At 42.6% G+C, this 14839-nt stretch overlaps 1 protein-coding gene across 2 annotated transcripts in view; it reads left to right on the top strand.

The window, feature by feature from the left end:
• C6H20orf194 (chromosome 6 C20orf194 homolog) overlaps nt 1–14839 on the top strand; it is a 173827-nt gene that overhangs the window by 71271 nt on the left and 87717 nt on the right. For both annotated transcript variants that reach the window (XM_036763212.1, XM_036763213.1), the window contains exons 8-12: nt 898–996; nt 7763–7818; nt 10597–10732; nt 11662–11743; nt 14328–14364. In XM_036763212.1, the coding sequence (XP_036619107.1) occupies nt 898–996; nt 7763–7818; nt 10597–10732; nt 11662–11743; nt 14328–14364 (410 nt within the window). The remainder of the gene's footprint in view (nt 1–897; nt 997–7762; nt 7819–10596; nt 10733–11661; nt 11744–14327; nt 14365–14839) is intronic.

Genomic DNA, 14839 nt, shown 5'->3' with positions numbered 1-14839 from the left:
GTCAACAAACATTTATTAAGCAGGTTTGGCCTTAGTGACTTAGGTCAAGTTGTCCCTGCCCTTGGCAGGAAGGAGCTTCTCCCTTTGCTTTTCCTTGAGCCAAGGTGCTCCCTGCCTCTCATGCTGTATTCTCTTGTCCAAAGGCTCTTTATTCTTTTTCTCTCCTCACGTCTAGTTACATCTTCTATTGCATTGAGTGCGCTTTGTTTATTACGTAGGTGGAATCTCTGGGAGACAAGGAAAAGAATCAGTCTCTTCTCCACCTCATCTTTTCCTTTCCTGCAGAGATGGTAGGCGCACCATAGGGGAAACACTGAATTTTGGTATTCTTGTGTGCATAAAGAAAATATGTTCTTAAACTTGGGGCTGGGGCAGGGAATGTTGGGCCCCAGGTCTAACATCCTCCTCCAACAGCAGTTATTTCTTAGTGATCAGAAAGGGTCCAGTAGGAGGGGACTCAGAAGGTCACCATCTGAGGACTCGGAGATACGTTTTTAGATACAGCTGGGTGGGGTTCCAGCAAACTCAGAATGAAACTTAGCTGACATTGCTTCCCCTTAGTACAAGCTAGGGCTACTCCTTTGGCTTGGTGGCTCTGTAACCCATGAAGGCAGAAATACGGAGGTCCTCACCCGATGACCAGCCTGAGGGGCCTTGCCTGGTAGGCCTGATCATCATAGAACAGGGTCTTTTTGGTGCTTGAGGACTAGACCTCCTTATGTGGGCTTCCAGACAGATTCACCTTATTATGCTCCATTCCCCCAGTCAGTGCAGAATGTTCTTATGAGGTGCCTGTTGATCCATTATAATGATTTTGCTTCAAAGTGCTGTATTTTGAAATACTCCCTTTATATATATTTTTATAAACCAATAAATTCTGTTTTCTATTTTTCTTAGGATTTAATGACTTTTGAACACCAGTGGACCAACTTCTTTGCTAATTTTGACACGGAAATCCCCTTCCTACTGGAACTTTCAGAGTTCCAGGCGGGTGAGGTATGTATGTATAGTTAGGGAGGAGAGTGTTGGGAGTGGGGAAGAAACGACTGCAGGAAGAGGAGGACCGTCGTAGGATGACAGAGGGTTGGTTGGTCTCTGACTTGAGGGTTTCGCTTTTTAAATTTAGAGTTGTTACTGCTGATTGATTCCTACTGTTGATCCCCTAGACTTTCCCAGATAGTTTCTTTAGAAAAGTTGGCATGTTGTTTCTTGATTCTTTGGGGTACAGAGTTCTGTCTTGGGTATGGAGTTTGTTCTTAACCAGCAAGGTCTCTTTAGTTAGGTCTCACAATGACCACAAAGGTGTAAATAGTGTATTTGTGCTGTCTGGGTCCCCAGGTACCACAAGCCCCCTCTTTTAGGGAACCTAGAAGGAACAGTGAAAAAATAAAGGATAGAAGGATATCAGAGCATATTTGGGGTCAAAAGAGGGAGAAACAGAAGTGATCAGAAGATTATACTATAGACTGCCTGTACAGAAAGAGGAAATAGATGAAAAGTTTGAGAAACAGCCTGCACTGAGATATGGTGTAGCCATTCAGACATCTGCTGGAGCTCTCTCTCTCTCTCTGCCAAAACCAGCATCTAATAACTCCTTGACTTGCCTTCAGAAAATGGCGGAATAAACAAGGGGAAATTCTATTCTGGATCTTATTCTCACTGGCAGAAAAGGAACTAGTAGCTGGGGTGGGAATGATGGAAACCTGGGGTAGGTTAGAAAAGGAGAGGTGGTCCAGATATTGTCTGACGTGCATCCTAGATTTTAGGAAAACATATTTAAAAGAGTTTGAAAAAAGGTAGGTAGGATCCCATGGACTAGAATGTTCCAGAGGAAGTTCCAGAAGGATAGGAGATGCTCAAGGATGGAATTCTGAAGACACGAAGGGAAATAATTCCAGGGAGAAGCAATTATCTGAATGTGGATGCACAGGAAACTCACCGGCCAACTCAGACTTTAAAAAGAAATGTACAAAAGATGGCGGCGAGGCCAGATAACAGAGAGTGAACATGAGTGTGGCACGTACCTGTAAAAAGTAGTGTCTGGAATGCTAAAACTCAAATGAGCTCAGACTGTCGAGGGAAGCTAAACATGGCAAAAAGTGTGGGTTTTAAGCTATATTGAAAGAAAGTTGAGGATCACAAAAGGGATAGGGCCTTTGCTTGGAGTAGATGGGATCACCAACAAGGAGTAGATAAATGAAGAGAGACAGCAAGAGAACCGTCTGTCCTTGATGAATGCAGGTCAGGTCACCTCACCTGCCTCAATGACATCATCAGGAAAGAACTGAGAAATGTGATGACTGAGCCACTGCCAGTGATACTTGAAAGATCATGGAAAATGGGAGAGGTAGAGATTTGAAAAGGGCAGATTGTGTTTTGATTTTGAAAAAAGGAGAAGATATCGCAGTCCGAAAACTAAAGGTCAGTGGAATTGACTGATTCCTGAGGACACCCTAAGAGAAATCATTAAAGAGATGGGTGGTAAACATGTAGAGAGGGAAGCCCTGATCACAAAGAGCCCGTCACAGCAGACCACCCTCATTTTCTTTACTACAGGCTTACTGAACTAGGAGATGAGAAGAGGGTGCTGCAGATACACCTCGCCTAGACTTTAGCAAACCTCTTGATAAAGCTGATGTGCTATTCTTGTGGAGAAGATGAGGAGATAAGAGATACAATCAGATGTATTCAAAACTGGTTGGGTGGCTAGACACAAAGAATAGTTAGTTCTCAATAGTTTAGCATCAGCATAGCAGGATGTCTCCAGAGATCTGTACTTGGCCATGTTCTATTTATCATTTTTATCAGTGACATGATAAACACATACACATATTTTATGTGCTCATTAACTTAGAGATTACATAAAGTTGGGAGAGAAGTTAACGCATCAGATGACAGTATCCAAAAGTAACTTAATAGCCTAGAATATTGAGCTAAATCTAATAAGATGAAATTCAGCAGGCATAAATATAAAGTCTTGCACTTATGTACAAAAAAAATCACATTGACAAGTGTAAGATAGTGAAGGCATTGATAGACAGCAGTTCTAAAAAAGATCTGGGGGTTTTAGTGCGTGCAAGATCAGTATTAGTTGGCACTGTGATGGACATCACTTCTTTGAGTAAGGGGGTGATAGGCCCATTGTACTCTCCCCTCATCTGGAATATTGTGTTTAGTTTGGGGCACCCCGGATCAAGGACATTGATAAACCAGAAGGTATCCAGAGGAGAATAGCTAAGATACCAAAAGGCCTAGAGTCCATGTGTTATTGATGGGGTGCTTGTGCTTAGACCCTAATTCTAACATCACATTTCCCCTTAGCCTCTGCCTGGGTGCCTGTGCCTGTGGCAGAATTCTAATTTCAGAACACATCTAGTTCTCAAACATATTCTTTCCCAGGCAGCCTCTCTAGCTAAGGGGCAGTGTGCCCCACAATTATCTCTGCTTCTTCCTTAGTGAGCAGCTATTCCCAATTATAGTTTGATTCCTAGGTGTTGATAACTGACCATATACTGAGTCTAACATATATCCTAGACATAGTTCAAATGTATACTCCCTTACATTAATCTTGACTAACAAGCCACTTGATGGAACCTAGCTAGTATCTCTAGCTAGCCCTGAACTCCTGGTGATTTAGTGACGTTTCACAGGCAAAACCACACCTCCTCCTCCTAGCCCCACTTTGGGCTATTTCCCAGTGAACTCTGGGTGAGATACCTGTGCAGTAGATACAAAAAGTGCACGTTCCTTTAAGAACTGACCAACCCCTAATCACGCCCTGACTACTCCCTAATCCCACCCCAACACACCTGATTGACAGGTTTCATCCCTAAATCTTGTACTTAAACTTTCCCTGTAGCCCTGTATGGTTGCAGGTTCCCTAAGAACTCTTGCCCGCTTTATTTACTTAAAGCGTAATAAATCTTTTTCTCCTTGACTTAAAGAATGCTTGGGTCCACGAATTCATTCCAGGCGGCCTCGCCTTGGGAATTTTGGTTTGGGATTTCTACATCCTTGGGTTCATTTCTCCCTCTACATTATGAGGGTCAGTTGAGGAATTGGATGTGTTTAGCTTGGAGAAGAGAAGACTGAATTGAGGGACATAATAGCTGTCTTCAAGGATTTGAAGATTTGTCACGGGGAAGAGGGTTTATATTCTATTTGGCCCCAGAGGGCAGAACTAGAAACACCGGGTGGAAGATGCCAAGAAGCAAATTTTGACTGGATGTCAGGAAAAGCTTGCTAACAATGAGAGTTATCAAAAGTAGAATGGGCTGCCCCAGGAGGTGGTGGGGTCCCTTTCTTTAGAGGCCTTTCAGGAGAGGCTAGATGACCACTTGTGGGGTATTTAATAATAAGGACTTCTTCAGTGTATGAGTTGGTCTAGACGGATGCTGAGATCCCTTCCAGTTTTCAAATTGTGTCAGATAGCCACAGGACTCAGTGAAGGGTGGGGGGATGGGAGGGTCAGTACTAGGAACCAGAGGAGGCATGTCAGAGTTGTAGTGACCAAGACACAGACCAGGCTTTAAGGCCATACAGTGAGGATTCAAGATAGTTTGATGTCATGTGTGGTTCTAACAAAATCCCTGCCTTTTATGGCATGAAGAGCTGAGGCTTAACCTCAGCTCTCCTGGGTAGGGCACAGCCTGGAACTCATTGTGAACTGAGCAAGGTCCACATTTGGGCTGGGGCAGGAGTTGAAAGATAGACCCTCTCCGTCTATGGCCATGACAAGAGGTGAATACAGGCACCTGGGAAGAGGGCCAGATTATCTTGATGGCATTTTAATTTAAACTGTAGGTAAGTAAGCCGGTAAGGATTACCTCATGCTGGTTCACTTTGCCTAATGTTCATGTTTCTAGTTTGATAGTAAAACTAACCAATCAGCCAGCCAATCACCAAGGGTACAAAGGGCAAAGGCAGCCCCTGTCCTCTGGCACCTGGCAAGGCCCTGATTTAGCAAGCATGTGCAAAGGAGCTAGGTGCAGGCGAGACTGGGAATAATTTAGAGAGGGAAGGTACTAGAATTAAGAGGATTTGGGAAAGGCTTCCTGCAGATGAGACTTTAGCCAGGGCAGGTAGTGGGTGGAGCTGAGGAGAGAGCCTTCCAAGCATGGCGGGTAGCCAGAGAAAATGCCCAGACCTGAGAGATGGAGTGTTTTGTTCGTGGGACAGCCAGGAGGCCAATGTCATTGGATTGAAGAATAGGTAGCAGAGAGTAAGGTGTAAGAAGGCTGGAAAAGTAGGAGGAGGCTAGGTTATGAAGGGCACTTTGTATTTGATCCTAAAGGTGATAGCGAACACTGGAGTTTTTTGAGTAGTGGGTGACTTAATCTGCATTTCAGGAAAATCACTTTAGTGGCTGAATGGAGGATGGACTGGAGTAGGGAGAGACTTGAGACAGGACGCCTACCCGAAGGCTATTGCAGTAGTCCAGGTGTGAGGTGATGAGGACTTGCACCAGGCTGGTGGCAGTGACTGAGGAGAGAAGGGGTGGGAAGAAAAGGGAGGGGGCTTATTTGAGAGATGTTGTGAAGGTGAAATCAATGGACCTTTGCAACAGAGATTGAATATGGGGGTATGAGAGAGCGAGGATGACACTTAGATTGGGAGTCTGAGAGACTGGGAGGATGGTTTTGCCCTCTGCAGAAACAGGGAAGGTAAGATAGTGAGAGGATTTGGGGGAAAGATACTGAGTTTGGTTTTGGACACGTTGAGTTTAAGATGGATATCCATTTCAAGATATCTGCAAGGCATTTGGAGATATGAGATCGGAGGTCAGCAGAAAGATTGGGGCAGAAAAGACAGGTTTGAGAATCACTAGTATAGAGATGGTAATTAAATCCATGGGAGCTAATGAGATCACCAAGTGAAGTAGTGTAGAGGGAGAAGAGAAGAGGACTCAGGACTGGACCTGAGGGACACCTAAGGTTAGAGGGTGTGATCTGGAGGAGAATCCAACAGAGGAGACAGGGAAGGAGTGGTCAGATAGGTAGGAAGAGAACCAGGAGACAATGATGTCCTGAAAACCTCCAGAGAAGAGAGTATCAAGGAGGAGAGAGTCATCAACAGGTCAAAGAGGAGAATTAGCAGCCAAGAAATGATGAGTACCTTAGGAGGGAGAAATTTTGGTAGAACCAAATTGTAAGGGGTTATGAAAAGAGTGGGAGGAGAGAAAGTGGAGGCAGCTATTGTAGCTACAAAGGGCAAAAGAGATAGAGGGTGATAGTTGGGGGAGAAGGGTCATTGAGGGTTTTTCAGGAGAGAGGGGAGTCATGGACATGTTTGTTGGTGGTAGGAAATGGGCTGGTAGACAGGGAGAGCACATATTTATGTTTTAGCTGAATTTGTCATAAATTATTTAATTCATTGTCTCAAAGCTTAGAACTTTCTCCCAGTCCATTGCCTCCAGACTCTCCTTCCCACAAGAGTTGATGAAATTTTCCGTGATTAAATAAAAATGAGATGTGGGGTCTCTGACAGTCTGGTAACTAACAAGCCCATTTACAATCTAAATTTTTGGTTTCATTTTTTAAAAAAGCATTAGTTTGTTGAGAACATAAATGCAAATCAGCCGTAGTCTTTCTTGTGAAATTTGGGTAGTGCTCAACCCAGCATCTTACCAGGGAAACCTGAAATACAATGAGAAGAATTTGTTATGCTGATAACTGTATTTCCATTTCCAATGTCATGTTAAAAGTTGAAGCATTTTCAGCTACTCTCTAGTAATTCCCTAGGCTTATAAATTTAGAAGGTAAGATTTCAAAGCTAACTGTAATTTGGGGCTACTTTCTGCTTAATTATTTTAGCTAATAGCACAGGTCTAGGTCCTTCCCCTCCTCAGTAAACTCTATTGACTCCCTCTGGCTTCCAGGATCAAGTACAAATTATTGTGTTTGCTTGGCATCCTTGACAACCTGATTCCAGTTTGTTATCCAGCCTTGTTATAGATTATTCCCCTCCATGCCTCCGATCCATCCAAAATGGCATTCCTGCTGTTAGAAGCAGCTAGGTGGTACAATAGATAGAAAGAAGGCTGGATCTGGAGCCATGAAGACTTGAAGTCAGATCTGGCCTGAGACTCTCACTAGCTGTGTGGCCCTGGGCAAGTCACTTAACCTCTGATTGCCTCAGTTTCCTCAACTGTAAGATGGAGATAATAACAGCACCTGCCCTCCAGGGTTGTTATAAAGATTAATGAGATGATGTTTGCCTGGTGCTTCACACAGGGCATGGTACATGGAGGCACTTAATAAATGCGTATCCCCTCTCCTCCATCCTTTTTTCCCCCTCCCCTCCTTTCTTGCTGTTCCTCCCACATCTCCCTCTGCATCCTGTCTCCATACTTTTCTGCTGTCTGGCTGTTCCCGCTGCCTAGAATACTCTTCCTCTCCTCTGCCCCATAGAAGCCCTTGTTTCCTTCAAAGCTCAGCTCAAATGCTGCCTTCTACATGACACCCTTTCCAATGCCCCTGTGCTACTTTGTACCTTTTTTTATATGCACTTGTATGTGTACATGGCGTTTCCCCAATTAGAATGTAAGATCTCTGGTGGCAGGGACTGTTCTTCTTGGTCTGTGGATCACCTGCGTCTAGCACAGTGCCTGACAAAGAAAGTGCTTAATAAATGCTTAGTGATTGGTTGAGACCCACCAGGTGTTTGATGGGAAGTACTAAGTCAAAGTCAGTTGTACATCTTATCTAGGAGTTTCCTTTCTATGAATAAAAGCTTTAAAAATATGTTTTGGGTTTTTTTGTAGCCATTCCGAAGTTACTTCAGTCATGGAATGCTCTCCAGCCACATCACTGACAATAGGTAAGGACATTAATTGTGCCATAGCAAATGTCTCTCCTCCTTTCTGGTATCAGGTCTGTTATGGTCTGTTATTTTCAAAACTTTCTATTTTAGCAAAGATTTTCTACAAGCTTGACTTCTATATGAAACTGGTCTAAACCTTCAGGGCAATAATGGTGATAAGTTTGATTGTTTTTTTTCTGTCTTTTGTCTGGAATGATTGCTCAGCTATGAACAGGGTATGTCATTTGCCTCAGAATCTGGTCTATTCATCCTTAGGGTTCCTTCTTCAGGAGGAGGGAAACCTGCTCCTGGGGACAATGGACTATGGCCCTAGGTCTTCTCTTGGCTCTATGCCATTGTAACACCACCAGGAGCACTGGCTCTCCATTCTGTGAAGGACGTAGCTAAGGCTGGAGATTCAGAAGGAAATGGAAAATCACTTTTGCTTTTAAAAACTGCCCCCTCCCCCCGCCCCCCCCCAATACATGCTTAAAGATAGGAAACTATTTTAACCTAAGAAAAAGGAAGTACAACAAAACTAGGTGTTTTACAGCGTGAGCCAAGGTCATGCCATAAAAAGTAATTTTCCACAAAAATGGAAATTTACCCTATTTTGTAAGACCCAGGAAGAATCTTTTGTAAGGTGAATTATGGAAGGAATTCTGATTTCTCATCAGGGGAAAAATAAGCCTCAGACGTGACTGGATAGGTGAAGCAGCAGCAGATGTAGATGGGAGACTGTTAGAGTCTGGGCAGGACAGGAGGGTAGCAATCAGTGAGCCTGGTAAACAGGAAACTCCGCTAGTATGCACAACTCCTGTGTCTGAAGCGCCTTTTACTGGTGAAGAGCCACTGAGCACTGATGCTCTTGCTGACCAGGGAGTAGGTGTAACTATAATAACCACCAGCACTTTAAGGTTTGCAAAGTGCTTCACAAACATCACTTCATTTGGTTCTAACGACCCTGAGAGGGAGGGGCTGTTATCATTCCCATTTTATAGATAAGACCCTTGCCTAGTGTCTGAGGCTGAATTTGAACTCGGGTCTTCCAGACTCTGAGCCTGATACACTATGCCCTGTACCACCTAGCTGTCTGAATTGAAGCTTTGTATAACCTATGGAGGGCAGCTAGGTGGTGCAGTGGATAGAGTGCTGGACCTGGAGTTAGAAAGACTTACCTTCCTGAGTTCAGATCTGGCCTCAGACACTTACTAGCTATATAACCCTGGGCAAGTCCCTTAACCCTGTTTGCCTCAGTTTCCTCATCTATAAGATGAGCTGGAGAAATGAGCAAACCACTCCAGTATCTTTGCCAAGAAGACTGCAGATGGGTCACAAAGAGTCTGACATAACTAAAAAACAATTGAATGATAACCTGCGGCTCAGAACTATTGCTGTCAGTTTAAGTGGGCCTGTTTCAATCTTGGAAACTTCTTTTTTTGGCTCATGTCCCAATCTGGGCTTTCTGTGGAAACATCAGAATTTGGCTTGTGTCTAGGTCTCCCCACAGAAAGTCAAAAGGGCCCTCAGCTCCCATTGCAAGCACTCAGGCTACCAAAGTGTCCAATGTAGAACAGGCTTAACTCAACAAAAAAAAAAACAAAAGACAATATGTTCACCCAGAAACAGCTAAGATGGCTCTCCTTTGGATCACCCCATTCCCCCAAAGGGAGAAAGAGTTGTGTTGCCAGAGAGTCAGGCAGCAGCCCCCTCTCCCCTCCCTGCTTATGGCACCCCACCTCCCCTTCCCCCGTTCCCGAGTAAACCTCTCCCAGGTTCTTACTTGGTTCTCCAGATTTATGCTACTGCTTGAAACTTAACATCTGACTTCATTATTCAACTGAAAATTATCTGAGTCACCTCTAAACTGCCAAATCTGATGGTCTTTTATTATCTTCCGTGACCTCTCTGTAGCATTTGGGGCTGTTGGCTACCCTCTCTTCCTAGGTATTCTTTCCTTTTGGAAACTTTGTGATACTGTTCTTTCCTGGTTCTCCTGTCCCCTTTGCTGAATCATCATTCGGAGATGCCCCCTAACTGTGGGTGTTCCTCTGTTCTGAGCCCCCTTTTTAATCTCTCACTTCGTGACCTCATCAACACCCATGGCTTCCTGACACTTCTATGTAGGTGCCTCCTGAGATCTCTATTTCCAATCCTAGACTCTCTCAAGAATCCCATATCACTGACAGCTTGTTGGATATTTTGAACTGTCTGTCCTCCAGGCATCTCAACCCCAACATAGCTGAAAAATAAAACAATAACAAAACTTATCTCCCCCCGCCCTGCCCCTGCCTTTCTTCCAAGCCAGTCTTTTTCTGTTTAGGGTAGCACCCATCCTTCCTGTCACCCACATATCTAATCCGATGCCACGTGACCCTCGTCACCTCTCGCCTGAACTATTATAACAACCTTCTAATTGGCCTCCCTGCCTCTAGTCTCTCCCACAGTTGCCAGAGTGATTTTCCCAAAGCTCAGGTCAGGTCTGACCACGTCACTCCCTCAGTGGCTCCAAATCAGGATCAAATGCAAATTTCTCCATTTATCATTTAAATCCTTTCACAGACTGACCCCAGCTGCTCTCTTTAAACTTATTCCACATTACTTCCCAGTCGTTGGGATGGTGTCACAGAAGACAAAGCCAACTTTCATCATTCATGGTCTTGTGATGAGGCAGATGACTTTATGACCTTAAGGAAATTGCTTATATAGAGGAATAGGGAGCTGCCCTTTTTTTCCTTAAAAAGTGGTTTTTCCAAGCAAAATGTCCTAATGAAATATTGTTAATTGCTTGTTTAGCCCAAGCAGGCAGCCATTCGTTCTTTTCGGTTGTCACTCGACTCGAGAAAACCTCAATGCCAGCAACTTCAACTTTCCCTCTGAGGGACACTTGGTGCGGAACACCGGCCTGGGAGGCAGTACTGCCAAGCACATGGTGAGTCACCTTCGCCACTCGGGGCACTGGGGATTTGCTGTCAGGCAGTGGAGGTGTGCCGATGAGACAGAGACTTCCTTGGGTTCATGACAGTTTAACCATTATCTCCAAGGGGCTGTGGGGCTGAGGAGGGAGTTGGTTGGCAATTAGGAATGTTAATTTCATAGCATTTCCAAATGAGCTTTTAAAAATAGTGGAAGGGAGAGTTGTGGCATTTGGGTCATTAAGAATTGAGTGTTTTTATATGTACTCTTTGGTGTTCCCACGACGTCTCTGTCAGATGATGAAAAAAGGGAAAGGGGTTGAGATGCTATTATGTACATTTTACAGATAGAACTAGAGAGAGTCTGTGACTTAGGGGAAGAAGACTTAGGGGTCAGGAATCTTAGGGACAAAGGGGTAGAATAAGTCCTAGGTCTGAGACATCCGGTCTCCCACACTGGCGCTCTGTTTCCCAGAAGCTCTGCTATAGCTGCTGAGTTTTGTAAAAGCAAATGCTATCTGTGGCCTAGGGTCTGAGAAAACAGAGCTGGTTAACAACATGTTGACACCTCTGTGTGAGCACCTCTAGAAGACAGCACATAGTGTCAATTTGCCTTTCTCAGCCTCTTTTTTTGGAGGGGGGAAATAAATTTAATTTTGAATCATACAAAGCCCCATTCAATTCACAGAGTCTTCACATTGTATATAATCCCTGAAAAAGTCAAACAAAACGGCAAAAAGAGTGACATAAGCATACTTTTTAGCAACACAAGCAAAATCAGTAATTAAAGCAGAGGGGATTGGGAAAGTGGCTTTTTATGGGGCTAAACTTTTTTTTAACAACAAGTTGTCTGTTGGAAAATCTTCATTAGTTTCCATTAGCTATCCCTTTTACACTTCAGTATCAGCCCTAACCCCACTTCTCTCTGTTTCTTCCTGATGCCCAGGTTGTGCAGTGTGTCTCTCCAAAAGGACCCCTCGCTTGTTCAAGAACCTATTTTTTTGGAGCTTCTCATGTTCCTGATTTAGGTAAGGGTCTCAAATTTATCATATTAGCAGTTTATATAACTAATACCTTCTTCATGGGTGGCTATGACTTCTAGGTTTACTAAAGCTCCTTGTGCTGAAGAAAGATTTTGTGTCAAATCTGTGTGCCTCCTCAGTCCTACTCTTTCCTTGGAAAGGAGCCAGCAGAATCCTGGGTTTGCCTAGTAAGACTATAGCTCAGGAAAGAACTTTATTTCTCTCTAATATGGTGGAGCAGGCTGGACCTCTGAGCAAGCTGGTCTCATTGATTTTAATGACTTTATGATATATCTAATAGAGGCCCAGAAAAGAGGAGATATTGCGGATGAGCAAAGAAATGACCTCAATGAGAGCCTGTCAAGACTATACAGCACCAGCAACTTTCTGTTTCAAAGATGTTCAAAATTGGGATCAGGCCCAGTTACATTCATGTTGCTGGCCATGCCAATATAATAAAAATGACCATATTGCCAAAGTTAATTTATAGTTTTGATGTTATCCCAATCAAGCTATCAAAGGGATGCTTTATAAAAGTGATGCTCAATAAAATGATAACAAAATTCATTTGGAGATACAAAAGATGTAGAAAATTAAGGGAAATCATGAAAGGGTATGAAGGGGAAATAGCATGTCCAGTCTTCAAACTATGTTATAGAGCAGCAGTCATCAAAACTATTTGGTACTGGTTAAAAATAAGAGAAGTGGATCTGACTGGACAAGAAAAAATATTAGAGACCATGGAACTCAAGAACTCAATGATATAAATTACTTAAAAAATAGTCCCCTATTTGATATGAACTGCTAGGAAGACTGGAAAGCAGTCTGGCAAATAAGTTCAAAATGGATATTTGACCTCAATATTAAAGATAATACCTACAAAAAAAATTAGGAGAAATGAAGATCACATACCTTTCAAGCTATAACTAAGAGATGTATTCTTAACCAACCAAAGACCAAGGCAGTTTCAAAAGATAAAATAGATAATTTTGATTACACAAAACTGAAAATCTTCTGCACAAACAAAATTGACACATCTAGGTTAAAAAGGGAAGCTGTCAAATGAGAAAAAAATTTTATCGTATTTCTCATATAGGGATTTGGTATCCAAAATATATAGACAACTAACATGCATACCTACGTATGTGCTTATAGATATAAGCTCACTGAAATGTATGCTATTTATTGTTAATAACTTTGGTTCTTCTTTTGAGACCTATTTATTCATATCCTTTGACCAGTTATCTATTGGAAAATGGTTATATATATATATGTATACACACATGCACATATACACACATAAATACAAATAGGTTTCGAAAGGATAATTGAAAACTATTAACAACTATGTAAAAGAGTGCTCCAAATCACTTACAATGAGACATGTGCAAATCAAAACAACCCTAAGGTTTTACCACATACCCAACAAACTGGGAAAGATGAAAAAGGATGGAAATAGTGAATGTTGGAGGAATTATGAGTAGATAGGCTCACTAATCTGTTATTGGTAAAGCTGTAAATTAGGACAACCATTGTGGAAATCAGTTTGAAATTAGGCAATTAAAATTAAGCAGAGATTCCACTACTAGGCTTATACTCTTAGGGCATGAGTCACTGGTAAGAAGAAATCCTCCATATACACCAAAATATTTATAACAACTTTTTGTGGTAGTCCTATTCATTAGGAAATGACTAAACAAACTGTAGCATGTGAATATAATAGAATATTACTGTGCTGTAAGAAACTGCAAATATATTGGATACGCAGAAGCGTGGAAAGATTTACATGATCCGATGCAGAGTGAAGTAAAACAAAATAATTACAGTGATGTAAATGGAAAGAATAAGCAACAGACAATCAAAAGTGAATGCTGTGAAGTTACAAACAAACACAGTCCCATGGAAGGGAGGTGAGGAAACACCTCCGTCCCACTGCTCGGCAGAGCTGGGAAGGCCATGGGTATCATGCCATCGACTTTTTGATATATTGATGGTTTTTCTGTTTCTTTAAAAAAATATATTTCTTACATGATAAGGCTCTCTGAGAGGGAGAGGGCAGAAGTACTGTGAGAAATTCTGGTGATGTAAAAAACAAAAGGTAGAAATAAAAATTAAAAACAAAAGTGATCACTTCTCAGGTGCTAACATATAACAACAACCTGGGGACTTCTGGGGGGAATCACAGCTTTGTGCTGGTGATAAGAGGAAGAGGTAGAATGAATTCTTGTGCATGGTTCATATAAACTTTGTAACTTTAAAGAGTTCACAGAGGCCAACCACAAAACTGAGCCATTCATTTGGTCGCTTTTAGGCCTTTGCTTTGGTGGTTGATGCTGATGGTCAGGCTCATGTACTGAGAATGTGGAATGCCCCAGAGCACACTGGTATGGAGGGGGCACAGAAGATTGGCACACTTTACTGTGAATATCATTTATTTAAAACAAACAGACAAAAAACCTTAGAGAAGAATAGTATGACTTCTTTCTGAGCCTAGCATGCTTGACTTTTTCTGAAGCCCAGAGATTCCAGACTCCTCCAGGAATATTTGAAAACCTTGAGTTTTAACCCACTTCTTAATATTGTTTTATAGGAAGCAACAGTGAATTGCCCAAGAAAAACATGCAAGTGTAAGTTTTTTCCCTTGGTTTTTCCTTCCTTCCCATTTGGTGATTCCTGAGATGTGATGATTGTGTCAGAGCCTTTACTGAGACTGACATTAGCTGGGGCCTCTGATTCCTAGGACTGAGCAAGCAGAGCCCAGCACTTACTGTGGGGTTCCTAGATGGGCTGCTCCCCTTCGGTATCCATGTAACACTGATTGCCTGGATCTGCTCATCCTGCTTTGTCATGGATAATTGCTGGGCTGAGTTGCTTTGCTACCCTGGCTGTTTCTCACTCTTTATGAGAACTTAGGGTTGCCAATGTTCATTTGGATGATGTGAGTGCAGTAAAAAGTTCTTCCCATTACTCCTGTATAGATTCTCAGAGAAGTAGGGAGCAGGAAAACAATTTGGTTCGAGTGGATCTACAAGAAGCTTCGAGTTTGGAATAGGAATCTTTAATCTGAGCTTGGCATGCAAGTCAGACTTACTTGCTCTTGGT

The sequence above is a fragment of the Trichosurus vulpecula genome, chromosome 6, assembly GCF_011100635.1.
Source record: "Trichosurus vulpecula isolate mTriVul1 chromosome 6, mTriVul1.pri, whole genome shotgun sequence".
NCBI lineage: Eukaryota > Metazoa > Chordata > Mammalia > Diprotodontia > Phalangeridae > Trichosurus > Trichosurus vulpecula.
The sequence above is the reverse complement of the archived record's forward strand: the minus strand, read 5'-3'. Positions and strand labels throughout refer to the sequence as shown.